This window comes from Schistocerca nitens, chromosome 3 (assembly GCF_023898315.1).
Source record: "Schistocerca nitens isolate TAMUIC-IGC-003100 chromosome 3, iqSchNite1.1, whole genome shotgun sequence".
Taxonomy (NCBI): Eukaryota; Metazoa; Arthropoda; class Insecta; order Orthoptera; family Acrididae; genus Schistocerca; species Schistocerca nitens.
In genome coordinates, this window is record NC_064616.1 from 377,875,412 (window position 1) to 377,892,168 (window position 16,757).

The 16,757-nt window shown below is 48.0% G+C and overlaps 2 protein-coding genes across 2 annotated transcripts; one reads left to right on the top strand and one right to left on the bottom strand.

Annotated features, from left to right (window-relative positions):
- Window positions 1–2,325: 2,325 nt before the first annotated feature.
- LOC126249239 (putative leucine-rich repeat-containing protein DDB_G0290503) lies at window positions 2,326–3,912 on the top strand. Its single transcript, XM_049950896.1, has one exon. It carries the CDS (start codon window positions 2,326–2,328, stop codon window positions 3,910–3,912), a length of 1,587 nt encoding a protein of 528 aa, XP_049806853.1.
- A 3,220-nt stretch (window positions 3,913–7,132) lies between these two features.
- On the bottom strand, window positions 7,133–14,159 carry LOC126249240 (spidroin-1-like). The gene is made up of 2 exons (XM_049950897.1): window positions 11,177–14,159; window positions 7,133–7,209 (listed from the first exon to the last, which is right to left on the bottom strand). Exons 1-2 carry the CDS (start codon window positions 14,157–14,159, stop codon window positions 7,133–7,135), a joined length of 3,060 nt encoding a protein of 1,019 aa, XP_049806854.1.
- Window positions 14,160–16,757: the final 2,598 nt, after the last annotated feature.

Genomic DNA, 16,757 nt, shown 5'->3' on the forward strand with positions numbered 1-16,757 from the left:
CACAAAAAAATCACCAAATTTGTGAGCTGCTGGAACGTATGGTGTGTCGGTGGTTGGGTTGGGTTCGGTTCGGGAGTCATGTGGCCTACTGGCTCTGTGTCAGGGTCGCTCAACCACTGATAATCTTGTGTCCCTCAAGTCAGGAATCTGAACAGCCTTTTCCAGATGGCAATGTCTGGTTGCCGTCTTTTTTGACTTACATAAAGCATATGACATGACCTGGCGACATCATGTCCTTGCTACATTGTACGAGTGGGGTCTCCAGGGCCCACTCCCGATTTTTATCGAAAACTTCCTGTCGCTCTGTACTATCCGTGTCAAAGTTGGCGCCTCCCATAGTTGCCCTCCATGTTCAGGAAATGGCGTTCTGCAGGGCTCTGTATTGAATGTCTCTCTAATTTCAGTTGCTATTAAGTCCAGCAGCAGCTGTAGGGCCGTCGGTTTCACCTTCTCTGCATGCAGAGGACTTCGAAATTTCGTATTGCTCCTCCAAGTATAAAACTTCGTCACGGTTAGGCGGCACCATCAATACTGAGCTTAGATCCTGTACATCACAGTGATGTGCAGCTGGCAACCAGAACTTTCCATTACTAGTTATGAAGACAGCCTCCTAGTGGAAGCTATCACTTCACCACTGAGTGTCAGATGCCAGAAACACTGAGTGATATGCAGTCACAATCTGGCAGATGCCTACCCATGTGTATTACTGGACTCTTTCACAACCAGCAGGTCATACTGTTAACGTATCTTCCAAAAATGGGCAAAACAGCTGGGATGCAATTGAAGGTTCTATACAAGGGCGTTAAATTGCCCCTCCTGTCTGAGGACAGGCGCCCCTCATGGTGAGTACTCGCGCCTATGATTGAGATGGACCTCTCCTGTGGACCCATGGAAAAGGTGAAGCACTCCTGCACCACACCTATTCCATTCTGTTCTCCATGACTACCCAAATTAGACATGCATCTAGACAAATGGAACGAAAATTACACGGTCGGCTTTGCTTTTGCTCACGGAAGGCCCTGAAAATTCTTCTATGCCGAATGATTGCAACGTATGCACAGTATAGTTGGTGACCATATCAGAGGCTCTGCTGTATTTCCTGGTTTACAGCGACTGCACGAAACACTTCAAACGCATCTCAGTACTCGGCCAAAAACCTTCTGTTCCCTAGAATACAAAAACCCATTAGTTGACCTCTACAGCTCTGGAATGACAGTAAGTCATGAGGACACCAAGCCATGTGGGTATTCAGGGAAATGAACTTGGTTACAAACTGACTACAGACGCAACCACGGGAGACAAACTTGAACTCAGAGTACTTGGCATTGGCCTACAATTGCAACTGCTCCATCAGATTTTGAAAACCTTGGATATGGAATGGCAGCTGCCACTAATCTCCACAAGCCGAGTGCAATAAAGATGACGACCAGGGCCCTAGAAAAGACAGTAATTGTACTGTGCCGACTGTCGCAGCACCAGACTTAGCCACGAGTTCCTTTGTGCGTCAAGAAGCCTGCCCTTAATGCAGTTATGGCAGTCTTCTCACGATGACTCATATTCTCACAGAATGTGCCCTGCTGGCTAATTCGAGAAGAGCCATCAACCTGTCCACCTAGCTACCCCAGATACTTGCGGACGATGGTATAGATGCTGACAGACGTTAACTGAGGAAAAGAGAATTTTTTAAATTTTTCTGTGTGTATCTAATGGTTTCAGCTAAATGACTCTTTAACCCATTGTCATTTTCTCTCACAATTTTAGTAATATTGTCTGGGACGAGCCTTCTTAGAGTATTCTTAGTTTTACGCGAATTTCCTGTGCAACGAGGGACTGACAACCCAGATGTAGAGTTCCTTCAAACACGTAGTCGCTGTCAACAAATCTTATTTCATCCATAATTGATATTTTGCTATGAATTCACATATTGTGCCAAAACAAATGTGAACAGATTTTAGAAATTTAGTGTGCCTTATTTAAGGAATAATTTAGTTATTCAGCAAGAAACAAACATAACAGGCTGTGATTTCTTTTTGTTGTAGGCTGTCCTGACTCATCGGTCCAGGCTATAAACTAAAAGAAGCGGGCCTAGGATTCAGAAGTAATTAAGCACGTTAAACGACTAGACTCGACGTCTTGGAAGAAATGGGCCAAAACTATGGGAAGCAACGGAACCTGACTCCAGACAAAAACCACAAGCCTATCGGTCAGAAAATCGAATTGCCTCTAACTAGACAGATTTCTTGTCATGGTCAGCGTCAGGAAGCAAACTCAAAAGCTTCACTGACAGAACCGTTGAGTGTGTCAGAGCATTCACATCTGGCGGAAATGGCTCAAGAAGACCAAGAGTGGATGGAAAGCATGGCTGCAGTCCAACGACAGTTCAGAGAGAAACTGGCATACATGGAGAAATATTTGTCGCAACGATTCGGCGAACTGAAGAGTCAGCTCAATCGGACAGTTAATATTGTAGAAAGCACAGTGGAACAGAGAAGATCTTCAGTTAAAGATCAGGTTGAAGTAAGACTTTCTCTGGTGGATGAGGTGGGAGAGAGACTGGCGACAGTACAGAAGCAACTTGGGGAAAAGATAGTGAACATGCAGTCAACCTTAGGTGAGAGATTAGTTGCAGTTCTAGAGAAGCAACGCCAAAGGCTAGTCGACGTACAAGAAAATCTGAAACGGCAGCATACAGCTGTGAGTTTCTCAGTCGAGCCAAAGCTTATAGAAGTGCATGAGCAAGTGCAAGCGATGGTTCTGACGATGGAGAAATATTTAGATGACAGAGATGAAGTGGAGAAAAATCAGCTCATGGTGTTGCTCCACGAAGTAAGTGATAGAATAAACCAGAATTTGGTGGACGAGGAAAGACAGTTACAAGGAAGTTTCATAAAACAGAGAGACGAGCTGAAGAAAATGTTTGACAATGTGCAGCAGAGATTCGACCAGAGATTGACTTACTTGCGAAGCATGAGCCTCCCTAGTCTAGATGAGGTGCAACGTGCTGTGGATATGAGGCTCAACAGTGTAGAAGAGCACTCTGACCTCAGGTTAGATGAAGTCCACACTTGTCTTGAACAGTGGTTTCAAGAGGTAAAGGATCTCATCGAAAGGAGGTACGAATATTTAAGAGAATTTCTGACCAAAAGGTTGGATGAAGTGAAAGAGGAACAAGAGCAAAGAATAGAAGAAGAATCCATCTTCACACAACGGAGGCTCGATCAATTGAGGGAGCAAGTGGTGCAGCGGCTAAATGAAGTAAAAGACAAGCTTGAACTGAGAATGGATGAAGTCGAAGGTAAGGTTCTCGGTCTAGTAAATCAAATGCAAAATCAGCTAGACAGCAGTCTGGACGATATGAAAGAACTAACTGGACACAAATTCGATCAGGTACAACAGCTGACATGGCAGATGCTTGATCAGCAGCAGATTCTTTTGTGGCAAGGCTCCAATGGTGCCGCAGAAAAACTTGATCAGGGAATCGAAGAGGTCGAAAAGAAAGTAGAGCAGAAGCTCAGCTACATAGAGGAGCAGTTAGATCTGAGGTTGAGTGAAACTGATGAAGCTATGAGAGAGAGACTTAAAGAGGTCTTGGATCAGCTGGAGCGGAAACTGGAGGAAGTTAGCTATGATGTAACAGAAATGTTGGTGGAGCTGTTGAACGAAACTACGTCAAGAATTAAGGAAATTACAGGCCAACTGGAGACGAGGGATCTCGAGACGCGGAGCCACACTGCCCACAGATTTGGCGATGTGGACGATCAGTTGAAGTGGAGGATAGAGGAGGCGCGCGATCACATACGGTATAGATTACAGATGATGGAGTCACAGATTCATGAGAGGATAGGCGACGTGGTAGAAAAAGTAGAGAATTCTATAGATGATACAGAAAAATGGCTTCAACTACTCGAATAACACTTGCCGTGTAGTATAGTAGTAAATATTTTATCAGAACATACATGCAGGCACTACATCAATTAAATGTTAAAGGCAAAACATCGCTGCGGGCACGGCGATGCAAATCTACTTGCTGAGCATGAAACTGATGATCAAATAGGCCTTATGGAATAATTTTACTGCTTTTCTCCAAAATATTGCTACTGTTCTCAATTTCCATTTGTATATGACTTTCATATTTTAGCCTCGCCAGTGAGAAGTCTACGAAAGCTTATATCGATACAGCCTACTTTTGATGTTAAACGGAATTTCGTAATAGTGTGAGTAGCGTATTAAAATAGCTGTACTGAAGCAACCAGTTTTAACACAATAGTAATAATAAAAATAATTTTAGTCCATCTCAAGCTCAGAGCAGCAAACTGTGGCTGTGATGATACTAAAAGTAAATGGTTGCGAAAGCAAATGTGTTCACATTAGGCAGTGCTAACTGCCGGTTTAAAAGACCTCTATAATAAAAAGGTTTTATAGGTGTGTGCAAAATAGATAACTAAGCTTTAATGTATATTACATCGTATTCGTATAGAATTTTACTAGGTTAGTAAGTCACCTTGATGAGATCAGGAATTGCATGCATGTTGGGAATAAATTCCACGTGTTTCATAAAACTTTGCTGTTTTTTCGCTTTTAACATCAAAGTTTGTCTTGTAACAAATATAAAACTTGTACGCTAGTCATAAAATGCCAGTTTGAATTGTTCATGAAATACTGTAATCAACACAATAATAAACCATTTAAGATGGAACTTTCGAAAGAAGACACTTTTCCTCCTCATCTTCTGTCCTTGTGCTAAAATATGTATGCATTTTACAACTGGCTAAATTCTAGGAAAATGTTCGAAAAAATTTATGCAGATAAAATTTTGTTAAATTCAAACTGTCTAGTCATTATTATCATAATATGAAAAGAATTATGAACAAATATTGAGATAGCGGTAGCAGTTTTGGATACTATACTTCAGGAATATTCTGTAATAATCTTCTAAATTAGGGGCCGAAAAATTACAGGCTTGTACCTGGTGTCACACTGCATGTATACCATCTGAAGCGGAAAACAAAGGGTTATATCAGCAGCCTTAAGGGGCTCCGGAACGCCCTATACTTGCAATGTTAAAATAACGCTTATAAATTACATCTTTCCTCACAAAGTATTTGAGGTAGGAAGTTGAAATTTTTACAGATTATTTATTGGAATATGGGCTACAACTTAACACAGGGATTTTACAAAATTTTAGTTCAGTTATTAAAGATGATTTTTTTCAATTGTAATGAAAATTCACAAAATTTTTTTGCAATTTTTTATTTATATATTAAAAAATATACAGTTTTTTGGAAAAAGGCTGTGTTAAATTATGCAGAAGGTACTGTGTAACATTTACTGAAAATTTGAAACAAATACGTTTGGAAGATCCTTAGAAAACATGTAATTAGTATGAGAAAATAAGTTTTGGGAATCGAGCGACAAAGATTGGATTAACTTTTTAGTGCATTCCAGGTCCATAGGATGGATTATCTTCATCCTCTGTAAACTACTCCTCCAGCTTCCTCTTGTTCCTCCTCCTGTTTACTCTTGCTTGTATTTCTAGACTCTTTACAGCCCTGTCTGCAGCCCGAAGGCGTTCCTTGTCTACAGCATCGCTCGTACCATGTTAGAACCTATCTTCATTCCCATATTTCTAAATACCTTGCACCTTAAAATGTTGCCATCATTGAAAGTCGCAACAGTATCATACACACCAAAGTGAAGTGTTTCTATTCCAACAAATACAGTCTTGGGGATTCTCGACCATATAACACTATTTACACTTTCATTGGGGTTTTGAGTTTTTCCGTTAATACACTTTTTCAACAGTTCAGGTGCTGCTAAGTCTCTGAAAAAGGTTTTATCACCTCCATTATTGCATGAGGCAGACTATGCTTATGAGTGTACACTTCACCAGTTAGCAATCCTTTGTTATATTTACACCAACTGTCTTCTTCTTTGGGACATAAGCTATGTTGGGGATTTTCATCGGTTGAAGAAGTATGAAAAAAGAGCCCAAACAGCCTTCTTCATTTCGTCGACACTGTGTATTTTGCCTAATAGCCATTCCATAATAGTTATGTATTTTGTCAGTTAACCTTCCCTTCCCATCCAACCCTTTACCATCACTGAGTTTTTGTGTTTTGTACGAAGCTTTGTCGCCGAAGTCTTGTTCCCATTCGCTTCTGTACGTGTCCAATACACTCAAATTTCTGCACTACATCATCACCATAGGGCTTCAGTCCTTGAACATGTTTGAAACTTTTAGAATCACCGTCACCAAGGTAATTAACATATCGCACTTTATCACACGCCTCAGAACGCTGGAATATACTGGCAACACCAGCCACTTCCATTCCTCTACTACTGCCACTATAGTTAGCTTTGCAATTATTTTCATGTGTACCTTTATATTTTTGTGGACATCTACAATACTTTGATATTACTGTTACATCTAAAACTTTCCCTGTATACATACTGGTGGCAGATACTACACCATGAAGAGATGTGTGTCCCCGTTTATGCCAGGTGCCATCGAACGCTGCAGTCAAATCTGTTACCATTATTTTCCATTACTGCCTCTTCCACAGCGTTCTTCATAGATTCTATAGACATCTTCTACTTTAGACCCTATTAATTTATTATAGGTCGTAAACTTGGTTGGGGGATTTGGAAGATTCAAGATGCCACAGAAAATTGCATCTGCAGTAGCACCCCTACCAACTGAACGCAAGGAATAAACAAATCTAATGTGTTCGTAGATTTTGCTACCATTTTCTTCAGTTGCAGTTACTGCAACACTGTTCCAAAAGGTGGTCATGTATGAACACTTATCACATTTCAGGTATTTCACTAGCAAGTCCTACATGCTTTATTATGGAGAGTTCCAGACCAACTTCACTACATTTTGAAATGGAAAAATTCAATTTAAGTCCTAAAAAGTAAATAGGACTTGACAATACAGGTAAAGAAGCAATCTTCTTGAGATTTGTTATCTTCTTACTTGTACCAGGTGCAGGAACGGTACCATACGTGCCAGTAATATTCAACAATTGTTTGTAGACCAGCATTCGTCTGCGACGGCGATATCCAAAACGGCGACCCATTTTTCGATGATGCTATTCATATAATGAATGCGCGAAGTTGCATCAGCAGCTATTTATAGCTCAAGATCCAAGCGCACGCTGGTTGTCGCCTGTACAGAGTCGATAACACGCTGTGGCTGAGTTTGCAGGCCTGTGTATAGCGCGTTATCTCCCTGTGTTAAAAGCTGTATAATATGTCGGCCACACAGCCTTAGTCTTTTTCAAGGCTGAGCGGCGTCGATGCGATTGCGTAACCACATGCAATGTGAGAGGCCCCTGAGGAGGGGGGGGGGGGGGCAGAGAGCATCCCAGAGTGCCCCAGGGAGCTACAACACTAAGAAGAATCGCTTCTCGGCTTTTGGCAAGATCAATGTGTAGTTTTTATTAATGATAATATATCATACAATCACCAACAAATTTACAATCTTCCATATTAGATGTACCACTTCTTCTTAGTGTTGTAGCTCCCTGGGGCACTCTGGGATGCTCTCTGCCCCCCCCCCCCCCTCAGGGGCCTCTCACAATGAAAAAATTCCTTTGAGAACCGACATATCAAATATTTCATTCACATCCGATTCGCCCATAAAACATTCATAGTTTTCACTCATTGAACCCAGCTTCTTCTGTGAAGTATTTTCTTTCCCACTTTGACTGCTATGGGCAGGTGTACTTGAGAGGTTAGGTTCACTCACTTGGTTATCGTCTTTATTGTTTACAGTAATAACACATACCTTTGGCTTTCCAACATTTCTCCTTTTCTCCTTTTCTTAAAAGCCTTCAGAGGATTTCTAATAACTTTACTTTTACTCATTATTATACTTCAACAAAACAGAAACTTAAGAAACAGAATTACGAATATTTTCGAGATAACGACAGAGTAAATAAACGTGAAACAATCGACAATCACACCAGCGATATATATTGAACCATCACAGGTTAGCCACAACACATACTTTATCTCACATCACTAAAATGTACCTGATGAACACGGATGTTAATAACACCATTTGACAGCAGTTTTAACAGCGCCACAGTGGGTCACGCCCATGTAGAACACATTTCAAAAAAAAATTTAAAAATAGTTGTCTTCGGAATTGAATAAATTATATATCTATTAAAAGGTAATAGTCTGCAGATTCAGAAAACGCAAAAAAGTAAAACTTGAACTTTTCATGATTTTGAGCCTTTCCAGAGCCCCTTAACCCTTAAGTGAGAACGATCTGAAAAAAAAACAATGTTGAAAATCAGGCTTCAGCCATGTGACATTTAGCACGTGTAGTAAACCCTCTTAAAGCAGTTGATTGCTGAAACAACCGTCCATGGCTTCTGTATCGTCATTATTTTCTAGTAAATGTTTGCTATGTGTTGTAAGTTGTTTCCGTAAGTGCACTTTCTTTAAAAACGTTAATTTGCTTATCTATCTTCTATCATAGGTTTCTCACTTAATACAGAGAGCTTCAGGAATCTCCTATAATTTGTGCTGCTGCTGCTGTTGTTGTTGTGGACTTTAGTCCAAAGACTGGTTTGATGAAACTCTCCATGATACTCTATCCTGAATAACTGCTGCAACCTACATTCTCCTGAATCTGCTTAAGGCGTATTAATCACTTGGTTTCCCTCTACAATTTTTAACCGACCCCCCTCCCCCAACGCTCCCCTCCAGTACTTAATTAGTGATCGCTTGACGCCTCAGAATATGTCCTACCAACCATCAACCTTCTTATAGTCAGGTTGTACCACAAATTTCTCTTCTCTCCAATTCCATTCAGCACCTCCTCATTAGTTACATGATCTACCCATCTGATCTTCAGCATTCTTCCGTAGCACCGCATTTCACAAGCTCCTGTTCTCTTTTTGTCTAAACTATTTATCTCCCAAGTTTCACTACCACACATGACTACAATCCACACACATACTCTAAGAAAGGACTTCCTGACACTAAAATCTATACTAGATGTTAACAAATTTCCCATTTTCAGAAACACTCTTCTTGCCACTGCCAGTCAGCATTTTATATCCTCCTTACTTCGACCGTCATCAGTTATTTTGCAATCAGCACATCAAGGAGATGACTGTCCTCGTCAAAAATCTCCGGGAATGGTAGTATTGTCATAAAAGTGCTTAATATCTGCTTTTGTGATGGCATTAAACTGAACTTCTCTGCGTATATTGTAGTAACACATTGCTTCCCAAGGCGTCCAAACGATACATAAAAGTAAAGCAATTCAGTCCGCATTGAGCGATGTGGCTACTCGACTGATCCATTTCTGTGACTAAGAGACGAAATACACTACTGGCAATTAAAATTGCTACACTAAGAAGAATGGCAGATGATAAACGGGTATTCATTGGACAAATATATTATACTAGGACTGACATGTGATTACATTTTCACGTAATTAGGGTGCATAGATCCTGAGAAATCAGTACCCTGAACTACCTCTGGCCATAATAACGGCCTTGATAAGGCTGGGCATTGAGTCAAACACAGCTTGGATGGCGTGTACAGGTACAGCTGCCCATGCAGCTTCAACACGATACCACAGTTCATCAAGAGTAGTGACTGGCGTATTGTGACGAGCCAGTTGCTCGGCCACCATTGACCAGACGTTTTCAATTGGTGAGAGATCTGGAGAATGTGCTGGCCAGGGCAGCAGTCGAACATCCTCTGTATACAGAAAGTCCCGTACAGGACCTCCAACATGCGGTCGTGCATTATCCTGCTGAAATGCAGGGTCTCGCAGGGATCGAAAGCAGGGTAGAGCCACGGGTCCACACACATCCGATATGTAACGTCCACTGTTCAAAGTGCTATCAATGCGAACTAGAGGTGACAGACGTGTAATCAGTGGCACCCATACCAGCACGCTGGGTAATACGCCAGTATGGAGATGACGAATACACGCTTCCAATGTGCGTTCACCGCGATGTCGCCAAACACGGATACGACCATCATGATGCTGTAAACAGAACCTGGATTCATCCGAAAAATGACATTTTTCCATTCGTGCACCCAGGTTCGTCGTTGAGTACACTATCGCAGGCGCTCCTGCGTGTGATGCAGCGTCAAGGGTAACCGTAGCCATGGTCTCAGAGCTGATAGTCCATGCTGCTGCAAACGTCGTCGAACTATTCGTGCAGATGGTTGTTGTCTTGCAAACGTCCCCATCTGTTGACTCATGGATCGAGACGTGGCTGCACGATCCGTAACAGCCATGCGGTTAAGATGCTTGTCATCACGATTGCTAGTGATAAGAGGCCGTTGGGATCCAGCACGACGTTGCGTATTACCCTCCTGAACCCACCGATCTCATACTCTGCTTAAAGTCATTGGATCTCGACCAACGCGAGCAGCAATGTCGCGATACGATAAACCGCAATCGCGATAGGCTACAATTCGACCTTTATCAAAGTCGGAAACGTGATGGTACGCATTTCTCCTCCTTACACTAGGCATCACAACAACGTTTCACCAGGCAATGCCGGTCAACTGCTGTTTGTGTATGAGAAATCGGTTGCAACTTTCCTCATGTCAGCACGTTGTAGGTGTCGCCACCGGCGACAACCTTGGGTGACTGCTCTAAGAAGCTAATCATTTGCATATCACAGCGTCTTCTTCCTGTCTGTTAAATTTCGCGTCTGTAGCACGTCATCTTCGTGGTGTAGCAATTTTAATGGCGAGTAGTGTAGTAAACCTCGTGCAGATGACCGTAAGCAAGCTGGTCACCCACAAATACTGTCAAAACATTCGGTAACATGGATTGCAGTTGGTCAGGAAGTGACGGTAGCATCAGCTAACAAAATAAGCGAAGGTGTAATAATGAATGCTATGTCCTAATTGTTTTTCATTAGATATTTAATTTCCTGTGTTCTGTCTTTGTTAATTTTCAAATTTCATTGTTCAACAACTTTTCCCAACTCTCCCAATTTCTATTACGATAGCCACGAATTGTATAATAAGTTCAATGTGCACGTTGAGTAATCAGCTATGCAAGAGAGTTGGAGCAGCAGTAGGTCATGTAGTGCTTCGAAGGATGGAGCACCTAGATACAGCTGTTCGTTTACTTCCGGCAAATTCAGGAAAAACATAAGCTTATACCATTTGTAACAACGTTTACCCTGGAGGAAGATCAATGGATTTAGGAACAGAGACCACCAGGGCAGCAAGTGAATCTCAAACCCACATAGCCGGTTTTCTAAGCACATGCCGCCCATTAAACCCCCCACGCCCATCCCCTTTTGGGGTTTCACTGTTCTTTCGTAGGTTTGTGCATGGCTCACACTGTGAAACAAGCTGTTGCAGCCCATCGTCCCTCCCCATTCTGCATTTCCTTCCTGTACTTTCCCATCCTGTCCTTGCCCCCGTCCCCCTTCCGTGTCCTTGCCCCCGTCCCCCTTCCGTGTCCTTGCCCCCGTCCCCCTTCCGTGTCCTTGCCCCCGTCCCCCTTCCGTGTCCTTGCCCCCGTCCCCCTTCCGTGTCCTTGCCCCCGTCCCCCTTCCGTGTCCTTGCCCCCGTCCCCCTTCCGTGTCCTTGCCCCCGTCCCCCTTCCGTGTCCTTGCCCCCGTCCCCCTTCCGTGTCCTTGCCCCCGTCCCCCTTCCGTGTCCTTGCCCCCGTCCCCCTTCCGTGTCCTTGCCCCCGTCCCCCTTCCGTGTCCTTGCCCCCGTCCCCCTTCCGTGTCCTTGCCCCCGTCCCCCTTCCGTGTCCTTGCCCCCGTCCCCCTTCCGTGTCCTTGCCCCCGTCCCCCTTCCGTGTCCTTGCCCCCGTCCCCCTTCCGTGTCCTTGCCCCCGTCCCCCTTCCGTGTCCTTGCCCCCGTCCCCCTTCCGTGTCCTTGCCCCCGTCCCCCTTCCGTGTCCTTGCCCCCGTCCCCCTTCCGTGTCCTTGCCCCCGTCCCCCTTCCGTGTCCTTGCCCCCGTCCCCCTTCCGTGTCCTTGCCCCCGTCCCCCTTCCGTGTCCTTGCCCCCGTCCCCCTTCCGTGTCCTTGCCCCCGTCCCCCTTCCGTGTCCTTGCCCCCGTCCCCCTTCCGTGTCCTTGCCCCCGTCCCCCTTCCGTGTCCTTGCCCCCGTCCCCCTTCCGTGTCCTTGCCCCCGTCCCCCTTCCGTGTCCTTGCCCCCGTCCCCCTTCCGTGTCCTTGCCCCCGTCCCCCTTCCGTGTCCTTGCCCCCGTCCCCCTTCCGTGTCCTTGCCCCCGTCCCCCTTCCGTGTCCTTGCCCCCGTCCCCCTTCCGTGTCCTTGCCCCCGTCCCCCTTCCGTGTCCTTGCCCCCGTCCCCCTTCCGTGTCCTTGCCCCCGTCCCCCTTCCGTGTCCTTGCCCCCGTCCCCCTTCCGTGTCCTTGCCCCCGTCCCCCTTCCGTGTCCTTGCCCCCGTCCCCCTTCCGTGTCCTTGCCCCCGTCCCCCTTCCGTGTCCTTGCCCCCGTCCCCCTTCCGTGTCCTTGCCCCCGTCCCCCTTCCGTGTCCTTGCCCCCGTCCCCCTTCCGTGTCCTTGCCCCCGTCCCCCTTCCGTGTCCTTGCCCCCGTCCCCCTTCCGTGTCCTTGCCCCCGTCCCCCTTCCGTGTCCTTGCCCCCGTCCCCCTTCCGTGTCCTTGCCCCCGTCCCCCTTCCGTGTCCTTGCCCCCGTCCCCCTTCCGTGTCCTTGCCCCCGTCCCCCTTCCGTGTCCTTGCCCCCGTCCCCCTTCCGTGTCCTTGCCCCCGTCCCCCTTCCGTGTCCTTGCCCCCGTCCCCCTTCCGTGTCCTTGCCCCCGTCCCCCTTCCGTGTCCTTGCCCCCGTCCCCCTTCCGTGTCCTTGCCCCCGTCCCCCTTCCGTGTCCTTGCCCCCGTCCCCCTTCCGTGTCCTTGCCCCCGTCCCCCTTCCGTGTCCTTGCCCCCGTCCCCCTTCCGTGTCCTTGCCCCCGTCCCCCTTCCGTGTCCTTGCCCCCGTCCCCCTTCCGTGTCCTTGCCCCCGTCCCCCTTCCGTGTCCTTGCCCCCGTCCCCCTTCCGTGTCCTTGCCCCCGTCCCCCTTCCGTGTCCTTGCCCCCGTCCCCCTTCCGTGTCCTTGCCCCCGTCCCCCTTCCGTGTCCTTGCCCCCGTCCCCCTTCCGTGTCCTTGCCCCCGTCCCCCTTCCGTGTCCTTGCCCCCGTCCCCCTTCCGTGTCCTTGCCCCCGTCCCCCTTCCGTGTCCTTGCCCCCGTCCCCCTTCCGTGTCCTTGCCCCCGTCCCCCTTCCGTGTCCTTGCCCCCGTCCCCCTTCCGTGTCCTTGCCCCCGTCCCCCTTCCGTGTCCTTGCCCCCGTCCCCCTTCCGTGTCCTTGCCCCCGTCCCCCTTCCGTGTCCTTGCCCCCGTCCCCCTTCCGTGTCCTTGCCCCCGTCCCCCTTCCGTGTCCTTGCCCCCGTCCCCCTTCCGTGTCCTTGCCCCCGTCCCCCTTCCGTGTCCTTGCCCCCGTCCCCCTTCCGTGTCCTTGCCCCCGTCCCCCTTCCGTGTCCTTGCCCCCGTCCCCCTTCCGTGTCCTTGCCCCCGTCCCCCTTCCGTGTCCTTGCCCCCGTCCCCCTTCCGTGTCCTTGCCCCCGTCCCCCTTCCGTGTCCTTGCCCCCGTCCCCCTTCCGTGTCCTTGCCCCCGTCCCCCTTCCGTGTCCTTGCCCCCGTCCCCCTTCCGTGTCCTTGCCCCCGTCCCCCTTCCGTGTCCTTGCCCCCGTCCCCCTTCCGTGTCCTTGCCCCCGTCCCCCTTCCGTGTCCTTGCCCCCGTCCCCCTTCCGTGTCCTTGCCCCCGTCCCCCTTCCGTGTCCTTGCCCCCGTCCCCCTTCCGTGTCCTTGCCCCCGTCCCCCTTCCGTGTCCTTGCCCCCGTCCCCCTTCCGTGTCCTTGCCCCCGTCCCCCTTCCGTGTCCTTGCCCCCGTCCCCCTTCCGTGTCCTTGCCCCCGTCCCCCTTCCGTGTCCTTGCCCCCGTCCCCCTTCCGTGTCCTTGCCCCCGTCCCCCTTCCGTGTCCTTGCCCCCGTCCCCCTTCCGTGTCCTTGCCCCCGTCCCCCTTCCGTGTCCTTGCCCCCGTCCCCCTTCCGTGTCCTTGCCCCCGTCCCCCTTCCGTGTCCTTGCCCCCGTCCCCCTTCCGTGTCCTTGCCCCCGTCCCCCTTCATGTGCTGCCCTAACTGCCCACCTTCACTTCACCAACTCCCCCCCCCCTGCCCCCCTGGGCTCCATGTCTTCCTCCTCCAAGATTTTAATGCCCATCACCCATTGTGGTGCAGTCCTTTTCATCTATTTGGAGCTCCTCATTGACCAATGTATTGCAGGCCACAACCTGTGCCTTTGTACTAATGGTTCCCCTACTCATTTCAGTGGTGCATATAGCATTTTCTCTGCCATTGGTCCTTTGCCCTCACCTTCTATCTTACTCTCACTGGTCGCCACACGATCATCTCTGTGATAGTGACCACTTCTCATTGATTCCCTCATTCTCTTCACGTCTTCCATTGACCAGATTACCTTGCTGGTCTCTCCATCGTGATGATTGGTCTCTCTAATCCACTGACCATGTTGGATATGGATTTAGATCGTTTTCTGTCACAGAACACTATCTCTTGTATGTGGTATGTGAGGTGTTTACTGTGGAATAGAACATCTATTGGACACTCTGCTTCATTAAACAGTCCTCACCCAGAAGTGTTTTGTTCTGTATGGGTTCAACAAGTGGCCTTTGGGCTGTTGCATAGTGTTTTTCCCGCCATCCCTTGGTGTCTGCCATCCACAACCTTCCCACTGATCTTGGTGATGCCTCTTGTTTGTTCGATTTTATTTGGGTTCCTGGACACAGAGGTATCTTAGGTAATGAACTTGATGATCATCTGATTGGGGGTGGGGTGCAGTCACCTACTCCCCATGACCTCACCAAGGACGGATTTGCGGCTACCTTGATAAACCTGTTTACACTCAATCATGGGCCAACTCTTGGAAGGCTATCCTTCTGTCTAATTAACTTGGCGTAATCAAGGAGACTCCCACCACATGGTCTTATGCCCTCCGCCTCTACCATCCTGTGCTGTCTTCGTATTGGCCATACTAGGTTCACCCATGGTGGTTTTTTTAGTCTGCCATAAGCCCCCCCCCCTCCTCCCAAACTCCCCACCTCCCCACCCTTGCAGCTGTGGGGATCCCCATATGGTGGTCTATATTTTGCTGGACTGCCCCTGTCTTTTCATTCTTCCCACTAAATATGCCATCCCACTTTGCTTCTCTCAGATGTTAGTGGACGACTTTCGCATAGTTACGTCCATCCTTGATTTTCGTTGCAAAAGTGGCTTGTCCTCTCAGGTTTGTGTCCTTAAACTTTCCTCTGGAATTTGAGTCCCATAATTAGTCTGTGCTTGTTGTTCAGGCCTCGATGCTGTCTCCGTACTACAGTTCTCTTCGCCTTTTTCCATACATTTTATCTGGTTTGTTGTGTATATTTGTTTACCCTTTTCCCGTGTCTTCTTCCCCTGGAGTTTACCCCATTGTATCGAGACTATGGTATGGTGTGGGTGTTGGAATGGGTCGGAGGCAGTGTTGGTTAAATCATGGGATAGTTGACCGCCTTGTTTGGTCCCCTCTGACTCAACCAACCAACCAACCAACCAACCAACCAACCAACCAACCAAGCACACGATTCAGGGGTTGGTAGAGCTTATATGTGTAGACGAAGCTAAAACATTAAGATCTACTTAACAGCTCGTTTGTCCGTCTTTGGAACAAAATACATCACCCCCTGCGGGTTCGGGGGTAAGAATAGGCCCGCGGTATTCCTGCCTGTCGTAAGAGGCGACTAAAAGGAGTCTCAAATGTTTCGGCCTTATGTGATGGTCCCCTCTCGGGTTTGACCTCCATCTTTCTAAATTATTCCGAAGAGCGAGCCAATTGGGGAAGGGCGCCTTACTTGGTGCACTGTATCCGTCGTGCATTAAGACCTTTAGCAGACTTTTTCGTCGTTGCAATGGTGTCCCGCTCGTTTTCCATCTCTTGGGCGGGTATACGTCACTGGGTGCGATTACCACGCTGCACTCTGCAGTGTTGCTTTTAACTGCGACGACGACCTTGGACATTTTTGCACCTAAGATCCAGCACGGTAGCCAGTCCGTTATGGTGGGGCCGCCATGTACCCTCTTGGTTGTAGCCCCCTGACAACACAGGGATCGCTCTACTGATGCCTGCGCCGTTAACTCCCCACGTATGCCAAGGAGTAGATGCCCATCTCCCTGGGGCATCAGGACTCCCGGCAATGGACATCCTGCCAGATGGCTATTGCTGCGGCTGGGTGGCGCCCATGGGGAGGGCCCTTGGTCGGAGTAGGTGGCATCAGGGCGGATGACCCGCAATGAAGCGTGGTACATCATCTCTCGCTGGCGGCCAGCCGCCAGCAGTCTCTAAGCGTTCTCGGGCTCAATTTAATGCTCAAAAGTACGATCCGAAAACGTTCCTCTCTCTGGCCACGCCGTGGGAGGAGCGTAAGTCTCAGGATGGAGGTAATAGTTATTCGCCCCGATTCTTAGTTTGCACGAGAGCTGATTGGGAGTCTTTTCTATCCACAAAGCCTCAGTTCTTCGTCGAGCATTTAGAGGACAAGTTTGGGGAAGTGGAGGGCTTGTCTAAAATGCGCTCTGGGTCAGTACTGATACAAACGGCATCCTCCGCCCAGTCACGCAGGTTACTTGCTTGTGACAAGTTGGGGGATGTTCACGTTACCATTACACCACAGAAGA

What these genes read in the sequence shown, in the direction of transcription:
- LOC126249239 (XM_049950896.1), top strand. Translation starts at nt 2,326, where the DNA reads ATGGCTCAAGAAGACCAAGAGTGGATGGAAAGCATGGCTGCAGTCCAA.
- LOC126249240 (XM_049950897.1), bottom strand. Translation starts at nt 14,159, where the DNA reads ATGAAGGGGGACGGGGGCAAGGACACGGAAGGGGGACGGGGGCAAGGA. An exon ending in TCCATTGATCTTCCTCCAGG is followed by an intron (nt 7,210 to 11,176) that starts GTAAACGTTGTT and finishes CGCTATACACAG; the next exon opens with GCCTGCAAACTCAGCCACAG.